Source organism: Oreochromis aureus, linkage group 22 (assembly GCF_013358895.1).
Source record: "Oreochromis aureus strain Israel breed Guangdong linkage group 22, ZZ_aureus, whole genome shotgun sequence".
NCBI lineage: Eukaryota > Metazoa > Chordata > Actinopteri > Cichliformes > Cichlidae > Oreochromis > Oreochromis aureus.
In genome coordinates this window covers 36,058,441-36,082,961 of record NC_052962.1, presented here as the reverse complement: position 1 = coordinate 36,082,961, position 24,521 = coordinate 36,058,441, and the positions used below count along the sequence as shown (strand labels likewise).

Genomic DNA, 24,521 nt, shown 5'->3' with positions numbered 1-24,521 from the left:
ACAGGCTCGCTTTTTGTTGGAATTCTTCTGTCTCCTCGTCTGTGTCCACACCTGGGTCCTCCACACACACGCCACACGATCTGCCCCCGCAGGAAGTGACAGTTACAGGCCACCTTTGCATCTCGTGCTGTGTTTAACTTTCCTTGTTCTCCTTGTGCTCTCAGGAGCTTCTCAGATCCATCAGTCACATTATCAGCAGTTTGCATACCTACCTTTACGCTGGTTATGCTCATGCTGCTTCATGTTCACGGACTCATGTTTCATCACCTGTCTGCTCTCCTGCCTTCAACTGTTCTGCATCACTGGATTAATCATGTTGAGCTCAATACACTCATCCATCCAGCTCACCCAGCCAACATCGCTTCCACTGGAGCGACCTCCACTCCACCTGCCAAAACCTTCACTTTTGTGATCCCCACACTAAGAAATCTTCTCCGGTGCCATTGTTTATTATTGTGTTGCATAATAAAGCTTGTGAGGCAACTGTATCCCGACTTGCTGTGATTGAATCTGTGTTTGGGTCCACATCCATGTGCTGGCCTCCAGGTTCCTTTGTATAAAGTTAAACTAAATTTTTTTTATTAACATTAAAAGAGTTCAACCTTCTTAACAATTGTTTATTCTCTCTTATCTCTGTTTTACGATGGACTCTGTTCACATCAAACTTGAGCTGAAGTTCAAAGATTGTGCTGAGTTACAAATATCTTGGTACAATCTGGACGTCCAGTCCATGAATAACATTGACTTCCTTCTCACTGTTACAGCTTCTGAAACCATTTAGGTTCAAATATTTATCATTAGATTATTTCACAAATCACTTCACAAAAGAGGACGGTGTCATCAGAAACCCTGATTATAAATCTGTTCTCATAAGTCCTGCAGCTGTTGGTGTACTTAACTGTAAGCCTCCGTCATGACTCGTGAGGCGCAGCGTGCTTGAGGAGAGTTTTATTTACAGCACACACAGTTTTTCTTTCTGTTCCGACTCTGGCCAGACAGCTTTGCAGTTGTCTCCACCGTTCACCTCAGGTCCCGACGTTCTGTAAAGTGTCCTTGGGTGTTTTGAAAGGAGCTTTTAAATAAAATGTATTATTATTAATTGGACACTGTTGGTCAATATTATCATGAAGTGATTGATCCAATGATAGAAATCATCAGATTGATCCAAGTCTCTGTGTGAGTCAGATCATTGATCTGCAGATCCTCAGTCATCCAGATCATGGTAGTGTAAGGAGCTTGAAAACAGCTGGACTTCTTTAAGTTTCTTCAAGATGTTTCACCTCTCATCCGAGAAGCTTCTTCAATTAAAATCATCTTTGTTAGAAATGTGTCTAAAATGTTTTCGCTGTTTATAGCGTTTCACATTTTTCACTGGTGGAAATCAAATATATGTTCTTCCACAAGATGCCATGAATTATTTAATCAATCAGGAATCACTGAGAGGAAACAGTATGTTATGTTGAAGACAGCTGTCCTTCATATTATCGCTACATTAAGGAAGAGCATCCTGCTGTAAAAACAAACCTGAGAAAGGATCGAGAGATGTGCAGAATGGAAGTGCTGTCAGAGAGCTGACCGATGGAATCAGAATCTATTTATAGAACGAATGTTTACTGTTGGAAAACAGTAAAAGAAAACAAAAACAAGAGAGACAGATCTATATGCTATTATGTTCCTCACATTTTTATCTGACCAACAATATCAAGATCAAGAGTTTTTAGAGGAAATGAGAAAATGCTTGGCCATGAAGTTTGAAGTCACTGACTGTGTGAGTCAGTCAGATCATTTCCATAGAGAGGCACTTTGCATCAGCAGCACCATGCTCCAGTGCTCTGGGAGAGTTTATAGTCCTGAGAGTTGAACACTGGATGACTGACAGCTGTCCTTCATCACAACAGAAGCCACAGAAATCCTCCTCATCAAAAACATGACTTTGATCTGCGTCCTCATCTGGACTCTCCTCTGCTGCTGCTTCACAGGTAAAGTCCAGAGAATCAAACTCCTCTCCTCTATCAACATCTGTCCCTCTGAAATGAAGCCCACAAAACCATGAAGCTGCTTTATGTTTTTGTCTCTGTATCCTCAGAGTCCAGAGGACAGATCACAGTGACTCAGCCTGGAGCAGTGAGCTCTGCTGTGGAAGGAACTGTGAGCATCAAGTGTACGACCAGTCAGGATGCTTATAGCAATTTAGCCTGGTATCAACAGAAAGATGGAGAATCTCCCAAACTGCTCATTTACTATGCTAGCTCTCGACAATCAGGGATTCCAGCTCGTTTTACAGGCAGTGGATCAAACTCTGACTTCACTCTGACCATCAGTGGAGTCCAGGCTGAAGATGCAGCAGTTTATTACTGTCAGAGTTATCACTACATCAACAGTCAGCTTGTGTTCACACAGTGAAAAACAGTCGTACAAAAACCTCCCTCAGTCAGACTGAACAGAAACTGAACTGACTGCTGCAGCTGGAAGATACTGCAGAGACTGATACAGTTCACTGAGGACACACACACACACGCACACACACACACACACACAGACACACACACACACACACACACACACACTTTAATACAAGTTAAAATAGCACTCATGAAATAAAGACAATTGAATATACAAACAAAAAATCAAACATATGTCTTTATTGCAATTTAATTTCTGTTTCAACTTCCTGCTTCTACCATCAGTTAACTTTCAATGAACAGAAAAAAAAATGGATAAAACTGCCTCGCATTTATTATTTCCAAAATTAAAGCATAAACTTACTGTGAAATTTACACGTTTTGTTCTAAAGTGATTTTTTTCATTAAACTTTTTTTAGTGTGTCTCAATGTTATAAAAAAAGATGAAAAGTTCCAGATTCACTGAATGAATTCGAATAAAATAGTTAAGGGTCCCATCACGGGTCACATGCAGGTTATAGTAATCTGTCACCATGTTTTGCTGCAATTAAATAATTCATTCATTCATGTTTTGTTTTGTTTTTTCCAGGTTTAGAGTCTGATGTGAAGAGAAACAGTGTATGGAAGCATCACTACTGAACCTGAAGGATGATTATCAGACAGAAGAGCAGCTGAATGGAAACACATGAAAACCACTATTTGAAGACCTCAGTTTTTATTTGAAGTATTAAAACCATCAACAGTGCCACAAGCATGAAAACATGAAAACTATCAAAGCAATACAGACACAGAGGGAGCAGACTGAGAGAAGCTGCAGACTAGAGCCAGGATCAGAGTCCCAGTGAGTCAGCTCAGGACCTTGTTGGCCACACACATGACTGTAGCCTTCCCATGCTGCAGCTCCTCACTAGAGGGCGCCAGCAAGGTCAGGGAGGGGGGGACTCGACCCACTGCAGAGAGAGAGAGCGAGAATAGATGTAAGAGAAACTGGGAGTTTGGGTGGAACTGCTCTCCAGTTGTTTCACTTCCCTCTCTGAGCTTGGTAACCATGGTAACAGAAAGGCTTCACTGCTGAACCATGGCAACAGAGGAGTTTCAGTACCAAAGATGAAAATATTAAAGCGTTTCTTTGACTTCTGATGTTCTCGTGTGTAATCTGTGAACAATTTCTTAGTTTTATAATTAGAATTAAAATAATCAGAAAAATAAATTTTCAGAATTTTATCAACACTCAAAAATTAAACAATTTAGTTCATAAAAATGGAGAAAAAAACAACTTTTTTTTTTGGTGTATTTGGGAACAATAAAAATAACTTAATGACAAATTAAATCTCATAAACTGAGCCCACCTCAGTCAGCATGCTTTTAGAGTATAGTTAAATGGTAACCATATGGCAGTATAGTCATTTTAAATCTTAACCAAAGATGAAATAAAATGGATGACAAATTATTTGCAGATACTTTGGCAAAAGGTTAAAACATGGAAACAAAAATGTGCCATCTATGAACCATTTTTGAAGATAAAATTCTAAAAAAGTTTTAAAAATTCAAGTTTCATTGAAAGAAAATGCTCAAAAAGATTTTAGTGTGAAATCATAATTACATCATAAATGCATAATTATGCATTTATCTCATAATTGCATAATTTGTTGAAAAGTATTTTTGCACTTTTCTGTTGCACTGTCTTGTGTCTGTATCACTCTATTCTGTTTTTTCTAGTTCTTGTATACTTGCACTTTATTATAGTCCTATGTTGATTTACTGTTATATGTAGCACAATGGTCTCGGAGGAACGCTGTCTCATTTCACTGTGTACTGCACCACTGTATATGGCTGAAATGACAATAAAGCCACTTGAACATGTTACATGTCAGTCGTGACTTGAATTTCTAAAAAATCCAAGACAGTGTGTTCAAAAGCAAAAGGAGATAAAAGAGCACAAATAACCTCATTATCAGTAAAGCGCCTGACATAACACAACACTCATCCACAAGAAAAACTCACAAACAACAACAACTGGTAAGCTGCCCGAGTTGCACACAGTGGAGCGCCCGCGGGAAAACAAAATGGTGTCTCTGTTATGGGTCAAATATTTCACATTTCTATCAAGTAAATTATTCCATGCCATGTTTCAAATTAAACTGAAGAGTCGGGAGTTCATTAGTCTTTGGTGAATAAATAATGACATAGTCTAATATGTCATGTGTCGTTGTTTCTCTCAAGATATATTTACCAAATTTGGACTCTTTTAACTCTAACACATCGATCCAAATTCACCCACAGATGTTCAACTGTCTTAAAGTCTGAAGGACTTGAAGGACACTTTATATGATTTATGTCAAAGAATAAGTGGTGTCATAAAACAGCTGTGCAGGCAGGCAGGAAAAGACTCAAATGCAGGAAACAGGACGTAAAATCAAAAACCAGCTTTATTTGCTGAATGGAAATACAAAACAAAACTAGACTGGGGAAAGTATAAACTACAAACACAAAGAGGCACACAGGGAAACACAGCCATGAGGGAGGACGCAACACAGGACTGAGGGAGACGCTGACCTAAATACACAGAGGGATAACAAGGAAGCGAGAACACACGAGGAACCCAGCTAACACGAATAACCATAACGAGACAGAACGAACATGGAAACACAAGACCTTCACAATAAAACAGGAAACATGATGCGGGAGTGGAAAAGAGGCAGACGAAAGGGAGTGAGAGAACACGAGGGAGAGAGCAGACACGACGGGCTGGGAAACAGAGATAAACATGACGGAATGAAACACAAGGAGGAGAAACAAGGCACAAGAACTCACACCACAATATAAACACAGACACACAGAGGGCAACGACACAAGGGGAAATCTAATAACCAAATCTAAACAGAACAATCCAGGCGTTAAAGAATGATCCTCAACATAAACAAGTAGACTTAACATAATACAAAAAAATGACAAAAACACAGGAAACTCAAACCGCTAGTTCGAATGACCCAGGTGTAGAAATGTTTAGCTTATTTTAGAGTTTAGACATGTAGGAATGTTTAGTTTGTTTTAGAGTTTAGAAATGTGTTAAGATAGAATGTAGAATTATGGTAGAGACACTGACACTGCCCTGGATATAAATAAAGGCCTGACTGTGTCATGAACTTAGGAGTAGATCTTAGGAGACCCTCCCCAGTTGAACTGTGAAAGTAAGACAAAGAGGAGTTAATGCTGAGTGGAAATTCCCCAGAGGATACCTGTGTGGGGGTCTCAATATTGTAACTTGATAACTGTGGTCTGGAAGGGAGAGGGAGTTTTATGACTGTCAGGGAGTAACGTCACGCAGAGACACACACACACACAGTGCTTAAACTATTACACTCACACATCCACATGCACACTCACTCACGTGCACTCACATAGACACGCGGGTACGCGCACACACAGGCACCCATGTGCTCGTGCATACACACAGAGACAGAGTTTGGAGCACACTATGGGGGTTTTATGATTGGGTCGCCTCTATAAAGCTGGCTGTAACAGACAAAGGGGTGAAGATTGTTTCAGAGGGACACCGGCCTCGTCTTCCCTTCCAGAAGTGCATGCTTAAATGAAGATGAATAAAGATGAATAAAGATTTTGTAAAAATAACTACTGAGTTCCGGTGCCATCTCTGGATCCCTCGACGAATAAAAGAACCAGGGTAAAAACTGATTTCGCAACAGTTTTGGTGCCGAAACCCGGGATTCGCTCGAGGCCCAGAGAGGATGAATTGGCAGAGCTGAGATCGTGAAACAAGGCGAACAGAGAGCTAGCTCACATGATTAAAAGGTAAGCACTACCTGTTTATTTTCGAACCGTGCATATTGTTTAAAGCCTAAATTATCTGTTCGCTAAGTTCAGCGTGTCTCAGTGTAAATTCACTCAGTATGTTAAAGAAACGGTGTGTGATCCGTCTTAGTTAGTAATTAATAGAATCGGTGTTTCATCCGTGGCGGTGTGTGATCTGTCTTAGTTATTAGGAACAAAGTGGCGGTGTGTGATCCGTCCTCCGTGCGTTAAAGCAGGAAACGTGTTACTATTAGTTAGAAAGCGGGGCTGAAAGGCCTCGTCGCCAGCTCAGTGCTGCGTGTGTTCCGGGCTTGGTTGCCCCACCTATTCTCGGACGCGGGGATAGGACCTGTGGGACAGGAGATCCAGGCTGGTTACCTAGGCACCAGGGACGCCTTAAATAACTAAAGCTAGGTGTTGGATCCTAGTCGCGGTTGATAACCTGCAGTCAGTGGGGGCAAGTTGCTTCGTTAGTGAGAGTACAACTGCTTGGCTCACCCCACTGACTGCAGCGTTAGTAGATTGCGTAGTGTGTGTGCAAAAGCGCCGTTAGAGTCGGCGTCTCGTCTGAAGTACGGGAGTCAATTAAAGTAACAAAAAGAATTTCGGTCTAAAAGTGTGTGTTTGTGGTGTGCAGAAATCGCGGCAGGAGGCCGTGTCGCGAACTGTTGCAAACTGTGAAGTCAATTGGGGGGTTTAATTTGGTTTTATTTTTATGGGGAAGAGAAACTGCGGTATCCAGTCCGTGGCGCAGTTTGAATAATTCGTGAGTGGTGCGATCTGAAGATCGTGAGCCTAATTGTCCTAGTTAGGTTGAGGCGTACAAGAGCGGACGGCACCCGCTCTTTGTGCTGATCAGGGCGTTGTCCTGTATCAGCAGAGAAAGTGTCTCGCAGAAAGTTTGAATGGGACTGTGAGAAGCATGAGGTGTGTGTGAGCCAGCCTCTAGGGGCAGATTCACAGGTGGAACAAAGGAGGAGTAAAATGTGTGTGTGTGAGAGAGAAAGAAAGGTGGGGGCGAGTGACCAGGCTGTGAGTGTGTGTGAATTACTTGATGACAAAAAGGGAGACAAAGTAGATTTGTTGATTTTCTGTGAAATAAGAATAGTTAAGAAATCAAAGTGATCAAATAGGAGAAAATGAACTAAAATAAATAAAGAAAACTAAACAGTGGATTAGTGTTAAGGTAATGATAAATAAATTGATAAAATTAATAGTGACATTTAAAGGTGACCAAGTACTCAAGGAAGAATGGAGAATTTGATTGCTGACTGTATGAGAGCTGTTGGGGTGAAAGGAAAATGAGGTTGGAGGAGTGAGTAAACAGGTTAATGTGTGGGTGTAAAACAATGGGGTAAAAAAAAAGAAAAAGAGAAAGAAAATAATGAAAACAAAGAAAATAAAAAGTGTGTAAGTGTGAGTGGGAAATTGTCTCCAACTGGAGGAGACAGTAATACTACGGGTCACCTTCTTCCCCTGCTGGACACAAAAGAAAACATAATTTGGAGTGGTGTGGGTGAAAATAATTAACAACAACATCAAGAAGTTTTTGTGTTTGCGGTTAAGAACAAATAAAATTTTTTTTTATTTTTGGGGTTTAAAGTCAGTAGAGTTCAAAACAAAATAAGCGGAGATGTGTTGCTTTAGGAGTGATGGAAACATATCCAGTCACAGTGAATAATGAAAGTCTCTCAGTCTGTCGATTACAGGTGGGGAACGGACCTGGATCAATTCTCCACGGGCAGCAGTCGGAAGAAAATTATAGGTTAAGATCATTAGAAATTAAAACAAAAACAAAATAGAAACCCCAGCCAGAATTTTTGGCTGAATTGTTTTGCAGCTTCCCGTCCTCATCCTGAAAAAGCAAGCTTCACAGAAGCTAATCTCTCCCTGAAGACAGAGTGCAGTTCCAGAAGCATGAGGATGAACATCAACAGTGGACAGCAGTCCAAGAGACAATACCAGAGTCCTGAGCAGAGAGGTCCAGCAGCACTTTTGGGCAAACGGCATCAGAAAGAGAAGATCCATCATCTTGATTGGATGAATGGAGATGCGTTTCCAGCAAGCTGCAACCTCACTGTGTGTGAAGGACTTTTGAGAAGATTGTTGGAGTTTGACATTTGCCATGTTTGGAGCAAGATGGCAATGAAAGAGACAGTGGGAGAATACACGGGACAAAGCTGAAGAGAACTGACTGTCATTGGACTGCAAAGTGGGAGAGAAGAACAGAGAAAGAGGACCAGAGTGAAAGAAGAGGAATGCTGTTTTAGTGTGGGGAATCAAATTGGGTTAAGGAATCTGGGGAGACAAACGACTGCCTGGAAGTGGAGGATTGATAAAGTCTCCAGACCACCACAAAAGGGGGAGGAAGACAAGCACTGAGGTATGCAAGTTTACTGTTAGAGAAAATGGAAAGACAACGCCACACATGCACATGGTATGCACTACATATAATACAAAATCATACATAAAGAGTTACACATCCAAAGAGGGTATTTGTAGAAGGAGTTAACAACACACAGCGTGGTTGCCAATGGTAACCTGCAAGCATTTGAGGTTTAGCTGTGCCTGACTATGACAGAGATTTTCATTTAGATGTTTCTGAAACAAAATTTGGAGTGAACGGAGTTTTGTTTCAGAAAAAAGGGGGAAGGTACATAAATGGACACAGAAATAGAAAATGTCTTAACCCGACTAACACACACGCAATGAAGCTCATTAGGATCAAACACAATTTTAAGTAGGAAATCCTGTTACCATCATCCTGTCTGGTTTATTGAGTGGGTTGAGAAGTGATACATAGACAACTGAATTAGTATTATTTTGGGGAATATGATTGAATGATAGCAGAATCCTGCAGCCAGAGTTTAAATGAATAAAACTAGCAGATTTTTTGTTTTTTGTTTTGTTTTGTTTTTTCTTTCTGATGTATGGGGAAGATTTTACCATGGCACCAAGTTTTAGATTTGGTGTGTTTTCACCTATTAGAGAAAGAATATTTCGGGACAAGTCCTAAGACCGGGCTTCTGTATTTTTATTTACTTTTGTTTTTCAGTTTTATCTTTTATTTTTCATTTTATTTTTTGTTTTTGAACAGTGCACTGATTTCTGTTTGTGAATTTCTTTTCTTTAAGCAGATCTGCACGTCGGGAATTAAAAGCACTATACAACATGTCGAGAAAACCGTTGCAAGTGAGTTTCTCCAAAATTACAATGGGCTCTGGAGGAAGTCACTTTTTGGGACAATTAGAAAATGAGTCCCTGCCCAAAAAGGATTCAGCGAGCTAATCCGATCTAAAAGTTCTTTTTCTTTTTTGAAATGACATCATTTTGCTGTGGGTGGAAATGGAAATGCAACGATAGTTTCCACTATCAGCAAAGAAAGAATGAATGAATGAATGAATGACTGAGTGAAAGAGAAAAAACTGACTGACTGGTAAAAGCTGACAAGACTTGACCACTACTCAAGGTTAACCTCCACCTAGACAGGACAAAAGGGTGGATGAATTTATGTGTGTTTCTTTTACAGGAGCAGGAAGATGACAGCAGCATCCTAGGCTGCGTGACGATTTAACCTTTTAAATGCCACTTTCTGTGTTTGTGAATCTATCAGGGGTGTGTTATTCATGGGCTTGTGCGCAGCGTTAACATTTACATTTCTTTTCTACAGCAGAGAGTTAATCATGTGTTTGATTATGTGAGTTACAGCAGGACACACTAATGGTTAATGTTCTTTCTACTACAGGATTACTGGGTTTATGAGTGAAGGGAACTGTGTTTACAGGCTATATGTTGATTATGCTATTACACTGTGTTCTTGGGAAAATGTTGACTATTACAGGGGAGAAGTGAAAATAGTGTGAGAAACATCCTGTGTTGAAATCAGTGTCATTCCTTTTACAGCAGGCTTAACTTTATGGTCTTTTTATAGCACCTCTGGAACCTGTCGACCTGCGCCTGACCACCAGGATTGTCCATGTGTTTTGTTAATGTTTGTTTTTCTAAGAGTGCATGTAGAGGATTCAGCAGAAAACAGACAAGTGACATGAGAAAACAAATAAGAGATGCAGTGTTTATGGAATAGTTTAATATGGGCTCATTAGCTGGCCACTATTGAGCTCATAGTGATAAAATGAGTGGAGGCCTTAAGCCTTAAGGAAGGTCACCGATTAAATTGTGGAATAAATTGGGATGATTCATGATTTGGGACAAATTATGGTAATAATAGTAATTTAATGATTTGAGAAAATCTGCACATGATACTTGTCTTTTATGCTGAATACTTTATTATTTTTATGATCTATAGTTGGTTGCAAATGTGTAGTTGTTTTAACTTTAAGACTTTGTCTTCCAGGATACAGGCTCCAGGTGGAGCTGGGAGTTGGACAAGCTAAACATTTAATTGCTGACTAATGTTTTTACACAGGGTTACAGGTTGGAGTATGGCTGCTCCAAGTGGGAAACCCTGGAGATTGTTTTAGGGAGACTGTGCAACATTCTTGTACATGTCTCATTGGGGAGTTGACACATGGCGGAAGCCATGTGGGGAGAGGAGTGTCATTTTTAATTTGCAGATGTCGTGAGGTGCCATGACGAGAAGGAGTGACTGAGGAGATCGCCATAAGATGGGAGCTGAGGCCAGGAGAGAGTCTTGAGGAGGATCAGAGATCACATTCAGCACAGCAGACATCGCGCAGGAGATCGTCATGAGGAGAATCTGCACAGCAAAATTTTAAATAAAATGAAAGAGTGTCGACATTGACGTTGAGGAAGACAGCTAAGGTGTACGACGTGCTCTGCCTTAAAATCTGCAGCAGCGTCGGAACGTGAGAATCGAGGGATGGAGAGAGTGTGCCAAGCTCCAAAAGTGACAGCGCAGAGGAAGTCCAGCGATGGAATTGTGATTCTGTGAACAGCACAAATGATTTGATGCTCTGCAGAGAAGCTTTCTGCGTGGGAGAAGATGTAAACAAACAAGCCTTTCATCTAAATTTATATCATGTCAACTTCTCTAGGCTGGTTGAGGGGAAATTGGAGAGAAACGGTACTGTTAGGTGTGATAACTGTTGTTATTGTAACTGTGATTTTTCTTCTAAGTGAATTGCCCAGAGACAGACCCGAATCCACTCCGGCGACTCCACCATCACAGGCCACGGCGAAGCGAACCAAACGTAGTGAAACAGGTAAATCAGATGAGTGTTTTGATTATTATGGCGGTATAGAGTTGGAACACGTTAAAGGGTCCACAGCCTCGTATACATTCGACCTTTGTGCTGTCATTAAATGTAAAGGTTTAAACAGTTCATGGCGGGGATATGATGTCTGGGTAGGTTACAATCCAATGGTAGATATAGAGTGTAATAATTAGAAGCTTGGCTACCCCTATCACACTTATTGGAAGGGCCCGTGTGAGTACTGGTCTACCATTGTGGAGTATTCTGGCACGTGGCGCCCCTACAAGGACACCACGTGGCAGAAGCTTGGGTTTCAGCGGGACTTCTCAGCTGGGCAGAACCCATTGACCCTCTCACTGAATCGTTGGCATGACACTGTGTGGCCCGCTCGATCCGCGGTGTACTTATTCATAGGAGTAGACGTCTCAGGGAAGGACCCATACGGTCTGGTTAAAATTAATTTTAGAGATTTTGCACCTGATGTGGCTGAAATAATTGTATTAACACCTCCCCCACCATTGTCACTTTCAGAATCGGGCCCACAAATACTTGAGGTAGATTATACAAGACTCAAACCTAAACAGTTCATTTCAATGGCCACTGGCTACCGTGAGAGCAATTTATGGCTAGATTGGCTCATCCAAAATGCTAGGGAACAGAATGTTTCAGATTGTGTGGCGTGCACAGCGGCCCGCCCACATCTTTTCACAGAACCAGCTCCTCTATATCCCGAAGATCAGTGGGGATGTGAGTGCATGCTCAGACTCACCAAAGAAGCGGCTTCTGAAGGTAATTGTACTAGGTTAGCAAGTTTGTTTCCACCAATAGGTAATGACACTGTACTTGGTCCCTTCATGCCAAGAAGACCCAACTACACGTGTTTTGACTTTACTGTGTCTTTCCCTGACAGACATGAGCATCAGGCCGGGGAGATTATCGCCGATTGGTGCGCTGTGACGTACCTGGCCAGAGGCAAGGTATCAAAAGACACCGGCACCGAAATAGGCCTGTGGGCACGTGCTGGTTTGTATTATTATTATGGTGGGTACAGATTGTATGTTAGAATTCCTAGTGGGATTTTTGGTCTCTGTGCCATGGTACGTATAGGTGCACCTCTCGTTTTAGTAGGAGAAAAGGGGGTGTGGCTGGCTAAGCCCGGCACCGCTCAACTGACAGCCACGTGCAGACGTCATGCGTTGGCCAAACGGTCACCAGGATCGTTTGACCTTACAATAGGATCACCAACATACAGAGATGCTATTGGGGTTCCTAGGGGTGTGCCTAATGAATTTAAGGTAGCGGACCAAATTGCTGGAGGATTTGAAAATTGTCCAATGATTTCTGCATTCTTTCCAGTAACTCCTGGCAAGAATGTGGATCGTATTAATTATGTGCACTATAATGTCCTGAGACTGGCGAACCTTACCAGGGACGCAGTTGAAGGGCTTGCTGAACAGTTGGGTCCGACATCTTTAATGGCAGTACAAATCGGATGGCGTTAGATATGTTGTTGGGTGAAAAAGGGGGCGTTTGCGCTATGTTTGGGGATATGTATTGTACTTTCATTCCAAATAACACAGTTCCCGATGGCTCTGTGACCCGAGTTCTGGAAGGTCTAAGGACGTTGTCCACCACAATGTATGGGGATTCGGGAGTGGATAACCTGCTGGAAGCGTGGATGATTTCTGTCTTTGGGCAATGGAAAGGTTTCATTATGTCATTTATGGTTTCTTTGTCTGTTTTTACTGCAATATTAGTGACGTGTGGGTGTTGTTGTGTGCCTTGTATCAGAGCCTTGTTCGTAAGACTCATAAATCGTGCTGTGGGAGAATCTGATACAAAGTCCAACACCAGGAGACCACTTTTGGGAAATGGGGAGTCACAGTATGAAAACATTATGGTGAAAGATTTAGTTTAGTTTTATCTGCCATAGGGCAGATAAAAAGGGGGATTTGTAGAAATGTTTAGCTTATTTTAGAGTTTAGACATGTAGGAATGTTTAGTTTGTTTTAGAGTTTAGAAATGTGTTAAGATAGAATGTAGAATTATGGTAGAGACACTGACACTGCCCTGGATATAAATAAAGGCCTGACTGTGTCATGAACTTAGGAGTAGATCTTAGGAGACCCTCCCCAGTTGAACTGTGAAAGTAAGACAAAGAGGAGTTAATGCTGAGTGGAAATTCCCCAGAGGATACCTGTGTGGGGGTCTCAATATTGTAACTTGATAACTGTGGTCTGGAAGGGAGAGGGAGTTTTATGACTGTCAGGGAGTAACGTACGCAGAGACGCACACACACACACAGTGCTTAAACTATTACACTCACACATCCACATGCACACTCACTCACGTGCACTCACATAGACACGCGGGTACGCGCACACACAGGCACCCATGTGCTCGTGCATACACACAGAGACAGAGTTTGGAGCACACTATGGGGGTTTTATGATTGGGTCGCCTCTATAAAGCTGGCTGTAACAGACAAAGGGGTGAAGATTGTTTCAGAGGGACACCGGCCTCGTCTTCCCTTCCAGAAGTGCATGCTTAAATGAAGATGAATAAAGATGAATAAAGATTTTGTAAAAATAACTACTGAGTTCCGGTGCCATCTCTGGATCCCTCGACGAATAAAAGAACCAGGGTAAAAACTGATTTCGCAACACAGGACAATGACAAGTGGTCTTGAATCATTTCAGCAAAATGCCCCTGCAGGAGAACAGCCTTCACATCTCCTCACTGCACGAGAAATTTTTGACTTAATTTTTCATCTGTCTATAAATCATGAAGGGTTCATGTGAGTCACATGCCAAATATGCCGTGAAAACTCTTTTTCGACATCAGATTGATCCAAGTCTCTGCTGGCATCAGTCAGATCATTTCCATAGAAAGCCACTTTGCATCAGCAGCACCATGCTCCAGTGCTCTGGGAGAGTTTATAGTCCTGAGAGTTGAACACTGGATGACTGACAGCTGTCCTTCATCACAACAGAAGCCACAGAAATCCTCCTCATCAAAAACATGACTTTGATCTGCGTCCTCATCTGGACTCTCCTCTGCTGCTGCTTCACAGGTAAAGTCCAGAGAATCAAACTCCTCTCCTCTATCAACATCTGTCCCTCTGAAATGAAGCCCACAAAACCATGAAGCTGCTTTATGTTTTTGTCTCTGTATCCTCAGAGTCCAGAGGACAGATCACAGTGACTCAGCCTGGAGCAGTGAGCTCTGCTGTGGGAGGATCTGTGAGGATCGAGTGTAGGACCAGTCAGAATGTTTATGTTTCTGGCAGCACCCACTATTTAGCCTGGTACCAACAGAAAGATGGAGGAGTTCCTAAACTGCTCATTTATCGTGCTAGCACTCGATATTCAGGGATTCCAGCTCGTTTTACAGGCAGTGGATCAAACTCTGACTTCACTCTGACCATCAGTGGAGTCCAGGCTGAAGATGCAGCAGTTTATTACTGTCAGAGTTATCACTACATCAACAGTCAGCGTGTGTTCACACAGTGAAAAACAGTCGTACAAAAACCTCCCTCAGTCAGACTGAACAGAAACTGAACTGACTGCTGCAGCTGGAAGATACTGCAGAGACTGATACAGTTCACTGAGGACACACACACACACACACACACACACACACACACACACACACACACACACACACACATATATACATTGAGTGTATTGCTGCAAATTAAGAAACCAGTAAATACTCCGAACACACTGAAACCATCAGTAGATGCAAGCATTTGAATCCAGCCTTTGTTTCCTATTTCCCATCATTGTTTAGACTCCACTTTACTATATTGCTTTATTGGAGCATAATTGTAAAATGTTTTTTAACCATCCTCTTTGCTCCAATAAATTATGTTCAGTTCTTTAACATGATTTGTCCTTATCAAAGTGAAATGTTTTGATTAGTTTGAACTTCAAGTCTTAAAGTTTAAATCAACATGAATGAAATGAAGAGCTACAGAAAATCCACATTACTGCTCACAGACGTTCCTACATGATAGAAAACAAATAAGTTTAGAGTTCAGAGTTATCCCAGCACAGATGTGTTTACACATTTTAATATTATTTTACCTCAGACTGAATAAAAACTGAACTGACTGCTGCAGAGACTGATGGATTTCCTCCAGATTTACCTTAAGACCCGAACTCTTCCACAGCATGCATTTTTAATTTGTCTTTGATATTTGAGCTGATTGGCACCTGATGAATGTAAAAACAAAGAATTACCAGATTTTATTTTTTTTTTTTTACCTAATTTTTGTTCCTGAGAAAAATGAGATTAACAGCCACGAGGTTAATTGCCAGGACAGGCCGGGCTTTGGCAACCCTCAAGGGTGCTTTCAAACCAGCGGGCCTTAACGCCGATAAGATGCCGCCTAAGAGGAGCAACGTTAATGAGGAGGAACTGGAGGACATAAAGAAATCCCTAAACTTTATGTCAGAAGAAATAACAACAATTTCAAAACAACAAAAACTGATACTTAATTTAATGGATGATATTAAAGAACTAAGAAGGCAGAGCGAGGAAAAGGACAAGAAGATTGCTATGCTGGAAGGACGGGTGTCAGATCTGGAACAATATTCAAGAGTAAATGATGTGATAGTGACAGGACTGGAAACCAAGCATCAGACATATGCACGGGTAGCAGCATCAGAGAGAGGGGAGCCACCCGAGCAAGAGCTACGGTCTTTGGAAGAGCAGGTAATGGCCTTCTTCAAAAGCAAAGGTATCGAAATGGACAGTAAAAATATTGAGGGATGCCATCCTCTTCCGAGGAAAAACAAAAATCAAATACCTGCCACTATCATTCGTTTTGTTAATAGAAAACAGAAAAAAGAACTGCTCAAACAAGGAAGAAAGCTAAAAGGTACAAATGTTTATTTAAAGGAACACCTAATCAAGAAAAATGCAGACATTGCAAGACAAGCAAGAATATTAAGAAAACAGAAGAAAATACAGTCAACTTGGACGTCAGACTGTAAAATATTCATTAAGTTAAATGGAACACCAGAGCAGGCTAAGGTTCTAGTATTCAAAGAGATGATGGAACTAGAAAAATATAACTGATAAATCAGAATGCAAAGCAGTGCTAAATACGATGGGACCGTCCAAGTGCACAACCAACGCAGATGTCTGACAATTTTCAACTAACAACTCATATAGATATTGAAAATAAGACATTGGTGTATGACAGCAACATAGATCCTGATTGTAATGTCTTTAACAATAAGACAAAGGAATGCAATTATTATACAAATGAGCAACTTAAAAAGGAAATCAAGGTAGAACAGGGTATAACAATGGTTCACTTTAATAGTCGAAGCTTATATGCAAACTTTCAATCCATCAAAGACTACATAACACAGTTTGAACAGCCATTCAAGGTGATAGCCATATCGGAGACCTGGATAACTCCTGGAAAAGAAGAAGACTTTAAAATAAATGGATATGAATTCCTTCATGTAGACAGGATCAACAAGAAAGGAGGTGGGGTTGCACTTTACATTGATAAAAACCCTAAAGTACGAAAAGAATGGGAAGAATGACAACTGTTATTGATGGAGTGATGGAATGTTTAACAGTGGAAATAAGTATGGAAAAAAGGAAAAACCTAATTGTCAGTTGTATATATAGAACATCAGGATCTAAGATTGAGATATTTAAGGATAATATGGAGGACTTATTTACAAATATAAATCAGAAAATAATGTTTATTTGTGGGGACTTTAATATTGACTTATTGAATCCAAATCATAATAAGAGTACAGAAGAATTTATTGATTCCATGTACAGCATGGGTTTATTTCCACTGATAACAAGACCGACCAGAATAACATCTCATTGTGCAACTCTATTAGATAATATATTTACAAATATAATAGAAGGAAATATAAAAGTGGGCTGTTAATCAATGATATAAGTGACCATTTACCAGTCTTTGCATCTTATAATTGCCATTATAAAGTGAACAACGATGGACACAAGATTATTTACAAAAGAATAAGAACAGAGAAAACATTAAACTGTCTTAGAAATGAACTTTTAAAGCAAGATTGGAATATTGTATATGAACAAACAGAAGTTAATAAAGCTTACGAAGGATTTTTAAGAACATTTAACACATTACTTGATAAAACTGCCCAGTAATTGAAATCAACAGGAAACACAACTATGCAGGAAGACCATGGATGACTAAAGGACTACAAAATGCCAGCAAAAAAAAAGAATACCCTATATCGAGAATTCATAAAAAGAGAACAATAGAAACTGAAAGGAAGTATAAAACTTACAAAAATAAATTAACTAATATAATGAGATCCTGTAAAGAGAATATTACATTAAAAGGTTAGAACACAATAAAGATAACACAAGAGATATATGGAATGTATTAAACAGTATAATCAAAAATGAATCAAGGAATAATGATTACCCTGGGTACTTTATAGAAGGGACAAGAAGTATTAATAACATGGAAGAGATAGTAAATGGCTTTAATAAATTCTTCAGAAACATAGGGCCAAAACTGGCAGAAGAAATAAAGGTTGATGGAATAGAAAGGGACACTGGTGAAAATATTGAAAGGAATAGAAGCTCAATGTTTTTAAGAGCAGTGGAAGAGAAAGAGATTTATGACATAGTTAGAGGACTTAAGAACAAAACCAGTACAGACTGGAATGATATTGATATGGTAACAGTAAAGACAGTTATTGATGGTATTGTAAAACCATTAAAATATATATTCAACTTGTCGTTTCAAAAAGGGGTTTTTCCACAAAAAATGAAAGTTGCTAAAGTTATTCCCATTTACAAAACCGGTGAAAGGCATCATTTTACAAACTATAGACCAGTGTCAATACTCTCCCAGTTCTCTAAGATACTGGAAAAACTTTTCATAAAAAGATTTGACAGTTTTGTGGAAAAATATGAATTACTGACAGATAGTCAGTATGGGTTCAGAAGCAACAGATCAACAGCTTTGGCATTGATAGATTTAATGGAAAAGATAACGGAATGTATGGATAATAAGAGGTTTGCGCTCGGCGTTTTCTTAGATCTAAAGAAGGCGTTTGATACTGTTAATCATGAAATTCTATTAAAAAAAACTGGAAAGGTACGGGTTTAGGGGAGTGGTTTTGGAATGGTTAAAAAGCTATGTAGGAATAGGCAACAATATGTACAAATAAATGAATATAAATCTAATTTGATGGTTATAGCTTGTGGAGTACCCCAAGGTTCAGTACTGGGTCCAAAAATGTTTATTATGTACTTAAATGATATCTGCAGAGTATCACAGATTTTAAAGTTTGTAATATTTGCAGATGACACAAATATACTGTGTTCAGGTGTGGAATTGCCACAGGTTTTGGAGATGATCACACAGGAATTAACAATATTAAAGAAGTGGTTTGATATAAATAAATTATCATTGAATCTAGATAAAACCAAATTTATGTTTTTGGAAACCAAAAGAAAAACATCAAAATAGAAATATGTGTTGACAATGTATATTTAGAAAGAGTAAATGAAATAAAATTTCTTGGTGTGATCATTGACCACAAGCTCTGTTGGAAGCCACACATTACTTATGTTCGGGGGAAATTGGCACGGGGCATTGCCGTCCTGGGGAAAGCAAAGCATATGTTGGATCAGAAAGCACTGCACATTTTATACTGTGCTTTACTACTGCCATATATGAGCTACTGTGTAGAGGTCTGGGGAAACACATACAAAAGTAACACACAAACAATAACTATAATACAGAAAAGGGCCATTAGATTAATAAATAATGTGGGGTACAGGGACCATACAAATGCACTCTTTGTCAAAATGCAAGCTATTAAATTCCAAGACTTGGTGAAGCTTAAAACAGCGCAAATAATGTATAAAGTAAGAAATAAATTGCTTCCAAAAGAAATCTGTAAATTGTTCATAGAAAGAGAAGGTGGGTATAACTTAAGAGGGAAATGGAATTTAAAAATACAAAGTGCTAGAACAACTTTAAGAACTATGTCTCTCTCAATTGCAGGAGTTAAATTATGGAACAGTCTAACAGAAGAAATAAAAGAAAGTAAAAACATAAACCAGTTTAAAATAAAATATAAAAACCTAATTTTAAATAAGTATAAGAATGAAGAAAACAGGGTTAACCCAGGACGGTAATGTTGCTGGTAATGGTGTTGTGGTTCTTTTTTGTTTTTTTTGTTTGTTTGTTTTTCCATAACTTGTGAATCTGCAAATATACACATTCTGTATTTTTCATATGAAAGAAACTATACTGTGGTGGGGCTTGCTTATTTCTTGTTTTTGATTTATGTACGTTTTGTTTTGTTTTGCTTTACTTTTGTTTCATATGTTATTTGTTTAATTTAAGACTAAAAGAAAATTAAATGAATGAGAGGTAAAACTTGAGGGGGTAGGGACAAATAAGTAAATACTTCTGCCTACTCCTTTTCAAACAAATAATGAAATGATATTTTGTAATGATTGTGAAGGCACATGTTTGAAATGTTTGAAATAAAAATGAACTGAACTGAACTGAACTGAAGATTCACATATGAGGATATTTGTTTAAAATTTCAATAGAACAGTGGCAGTATAATGTCCTCGTAAGTGGATATCAGGCCCTTGTAGAGTAAAATGTAGTATTTTGGTCTAAACAATCCAAAATGTGATGTCCACATATGTCCTAGGAGGTTAAACACAGTCATGCCAGGACATCTGACTGATGCCTGCTGCCTCTGGTTCTCTGAGACTCTCACTCTTTGGCTCTGGGCGCCCCATCTGGGTTCTTCCTCCTTCTCCTGCTCGGGGTCCAACTGGCCTGAATCTCCTGGATCTTTCTCTGTCTGCCTCTGACTCCTTGGGGGCATTATTGCACCTTCCCACCCTCAGTATTGTCTACATTTTGTAACATACACACACACACATAGAGTTGGATGTCTTGAGACCGGTCTTGGTCTCGAGACCGGTCTCAAGACCACTTTTACGTGGTCTTGGTCTTGTCTTGGTCTCGACGGACTTTTGTCTTGGTCTTGTCTTGGTCCTTTGTCCTCTCGCTGCTCAGCTCTCACACAGTGGCTCAGCTATGCTCCAATCCCTCCATATTGTGGCCAATCACATGTGAGGATATAGGATAATATCATTGTGTGAAAAACAGAGACGGTGAGAGATGCGACAGTCAAGTGGAGCGTGCGTCTGTCCTCTCAGTAAGTGAGTGAGACAGTAGACAGCGGTGAGGAGGGCTGTGTGAGTGCATCGCAAAAACACATAAATATGCCTGACACCCGTAAACGAAGCAGCATCTGGCTGCAGTTTAAAGACTTTTTTTGTCTCGGTCTTGGTCTCGTCTCAACTTGGTCTTGGTCTTGTCTAGGTCTCGGTTTAGGCAGTCTTGACTACAAGTCTACACACACACAAACACCACAAGAAGATGTTGATTTACAGTGGCTTGCAAAAGTATTCGTCCCCCTTGAACTTTCCCACATTTTGTCACGTTACAGCCACAAACATGAATCAATTTTATTGGAATTCCACGTGAAAGACCAACACAAAGTGGTGTACACGTGAGAAGTGGAACAAAAATCATACATGATTCCAAACATTTTTTACTGTATTCACTTCTAACCTCATAAACTTTTCCAGTCAAGTTTTTAAATTTTTCATTTCATTTTTTCCACTTTCAGGCTCTCGGACTCTGTTAAAGGTTTAAATGCACTGATTTACTGGGAAAATGAAATGGATATGGACATCATGAATAATTTAATTAAGTGCTCACTCAGGTTAAAACACCATCACATGAGACACATGACATCAGACTTCTAAATCAGGCTGACTCTGTGTGTACTAATGTACGCTTTCGAGCTCATTCCAGGCTCGTAACCAGCGTGCTATGCTGTCAAGGGCGATCATTGGTTAATGGTAGTCATGTGACTGATGCAAGCCAGATCCTTTTATTTAGCAAAACTGTGATTAATATTTAAATATTATTGTTGAGGGGCACAGGCAGGACTCCACACACACACACACACACACACACACACACACACACACACAAGAATAAAAGTAAATTAAAAAAATAAATAAAGATTTGCCTCAAGAAGTAAAGTCAGCAAGTATCCTCCTGACAGACTGTGGTCTTTTTCTTGTTTTAAGAGGTTTAGTGAAGTGAGTTTCTCTCATTTTGCTGTAAAGACTAGAAGAGATTAACTTTTATGTAAGTTGATTAAAGCAGACCTGTAGTCTCTCATCTGCCTGCATTCCTGTGTGTTTGTTCTGTTAGTCTGTTCTTAACATCATGTCCACTTCAAGCTCAATTCTGTCGTCATTATTTGAGTCCAGTTATCGTCTACTTGGCCGCCTTCTGTGAGTTACTCAGCCTCTGTTTTGTGTGCTTTAAATCTCAGACTCCTTATCTCCACCTCATCCTGGACAATTAGAGATCCTCAACTAAGTCTCCACCTGCTTCATCTCTGCCACCACCAGCTTCTAGACTCTTCTCTGCTTTGTTGCTTCATCAGAGTTTCACTGCCAAATAGTTCATTAATCAAACTTCAATAAATCTTCATTTAAACTTTATTTAAATGATCTCTGTTTAAACATACAGATGACACCCTGCTCTTTAATTTTACTCATAAGGTTTTAGATCAGTTTAAAATGTAGATCATAAAACAGCTTTGAGACTAGAAATTATGAAGAGCACACAGATAATCTATGCTTGACATGACCTCAACATCTTATAAAAATATTTAATGTATGGGTTTAAAAATATATTAAACCATTTTCACTGCACATTACACTCGATGTGTCTGTTTGCATTTATCTTTTGGTCTGGTTTAATAAATATTACAAAATCTTTATTTTTAATGTGCATTTATTAAACTCACAGAGTCAAAGAACATGTTTCCTCATTACATTTTTATTGTTTTAAAAGGTTGAAATATCAGCTTTACAACAGACACAAAAGGATAAAATTAGAAGAGATTGTTGCTATGATTTTTGTCATTATGAGACGAAAATAACTATTTGATGTGTTTATTTTTTTTAAATCTGCAAACAAAAAGAAACACAGAGACAGAAGAAAAACAGCATGAAAGACTCAGTGATTGACATCAGGACTGGGAACATTGGTCTCTCCTCAGTATCTCTGAGACCAGAGTCTGGGAGCCCTGGGTGGCCTCACAGGTCACAGAGCCCACCTTCCCCCACTGGTCTGCAGTGAGCGTCAGGGTGCTGCTCCAGCTGTAGAGGCCGTCATTCTGCAGCACTCCAGGAGTCCTGCTCTCCTCCCCTCTGATCCTGCTGCTGCCACTGCTGTCGCTCGTCTTCCAGGACAGACTCCAGTCTGAGGGGAAGCCCTTGTTGGCCACACACATGAGCGTGGCCTTCCCATTCTCCAGCTCCTTGTTGGAGGGACCCAGCACCTTCAGGGCGGGGCGGGTATCACCTAGGAAACACCAATCAGCTTAGAGGACATGAACCACAATTTGAATTTCTCCGTTAAGAAGTTTCTGTCAGGTGTTTTTTCTGCTCCACCAGTCATTCACTCACACATTGTTTCACTTCCCTTTAAGAAACCTCTCATGCATATCAGCACAGAGAGAATCATCACACAGTTTGACCTGAAATATGTTCAAACTACACTGGAAATAAAAGAAGCAGATGTGGAAACATTTACAGCAAAAGTTTAGCTTTAAAATGATTAGAAGTCTAAATCATGGATGACTGAAGGAATGAGTGAACACAAGCACAGAGCAGCTACTCATTCATATAGATTTGAAATGTTATTGAACAGCTCACATGATTTCAAACTAAATCTGAAACATCTGACATGATAAAAACATCAGAAAGCAAACTTTAACTCATCCAAACAGCAGCTGATGTGGTGGAAATTTACAAACTAATCAAAAGATGAAGTTTACTCTTGTCTACATATATTTTACTATGACAGAAATGTAGATTAAATAAGAGAAACTTGCAGAGCTAATCTGAATTAGTCCAGTAAAAGGACAAACATCAAACACAAAATTGTTTTACATAAAAAAAATCTTTTGTCTCATCTAAGCAGCCTAAGAGATAATTATTAAATAAAATGATAAAATATTTCATAACAAACACAGTTTAATTAACTTACTTCCAACATCCAGTCTGGTTCCTCCACCGAACGTGTACCACAGTGATACAAACTCATTGAGGCGCCGTACAAAAACCTCTGACTGTAGAGAGACACGGCTCTCTGACTCTGAAACAAACAAACTCAACAAAATAATTCACTGTTTGTATCATTTTTTTCAGCTGATGTGAAAACTGAAAATATTACAGTGCATCACATTAAAATGATAAATAATTTATTTGGAATAATAAAACTTTTGACTTTGATGTCTTTGGACTTTTTCTGATATCAAAATCTGACAATAACACAGTTTTCAGAAATTTAAATGTTAATTAAAACACATCAATGTAAATTAAGACTTTGTTGATTTCCTACATTTTTAGAGACTATTTTCATAAATATAGAAAAATCAGATATATTTGTGTTTGATGCTCTGATAAACTGGCTGATCCACTCCATACAAAGATGCATATATATTGACAAAGGACACAAACATACAATGGTATTGAGCCAGCACTGAACAGCAAGACTAAGACTGTGAACTCTGCTGGAGGGATGAAGGCCATTCTCCAAAAACATGTAGAGACCTCTGTCTAACACATCGCTCCAAAATCTCCCAGAGATGTTCAACTGTGTCGAGCTCAGGTGACTGTAGAAAACATCGCACGAGAATCACATCATTTTTATTCTCATTCAAACATTCATTGATCTCTAGTGCTTCCTGTCATCCTGGAAGAGATCACTCAGCTCAAGACTGAACTGTTTAATGACATTAGTGATCACTGGGAACAAATCATGTTATCTCAATACTAAAAGAAAGATCATATGTACGTCTTTATTAGGACAGGGATTTACATCAGTGTGTGGGACTGTAGCCTCAGGCTTATGTTGTACTCTTTTTAGTAACGACCCTGACACTGACCATCCTGTCTGATTGGCCAACAAGTCAAACAACCCAGTGTGTCACAGTTTCTGTGTGTCTGACTTCATCTTTGCACTGAAACA

General features: G+C 39.6%; 3 gene segments (V, D, J or C); 2 read left to right on the top strand and 1 right to left on the bottom strand.

The window, feature by feature from the left end:
• Nucleotides 1-1,922: 1,922 nt before the first annotated feature.
• Nucleotides 1,923-2,756, top strand: LOC120435726. The segment is given in 2 exon segments: nucleotides 1,923-1,979; nucleotides 2,087-2,756. Coding segments are annotated over 2 exon segments (369 nt in total).
• Nucleotides 2,757-14,410: 11,654 nt separating this feature from the next.
• On the top strand, nucleotides 14,411-14,901 carry LOC120435568. The segment is given in 2 exon segments: nucleotides 14,411-14,462; nucleotides 14,570-14,901. Coding segments are annotated over 2 exon segments (384 nt in total).
• A 7,405-nt stretch (nucleotides 14,902-22,306) lies between these two features.
• LOC120435729 lies at nucleotides 22,307-23,619 on the bottom strand. The segment is given in 2 exon segments: nucleotides 22,307-22,850; nucleotides 23,538-23,619. A coding segment is annotated over 1 exon segment (264 nt).
• Nucleotides 23,620-24,521: the final 902 nt, after the last annotated feature.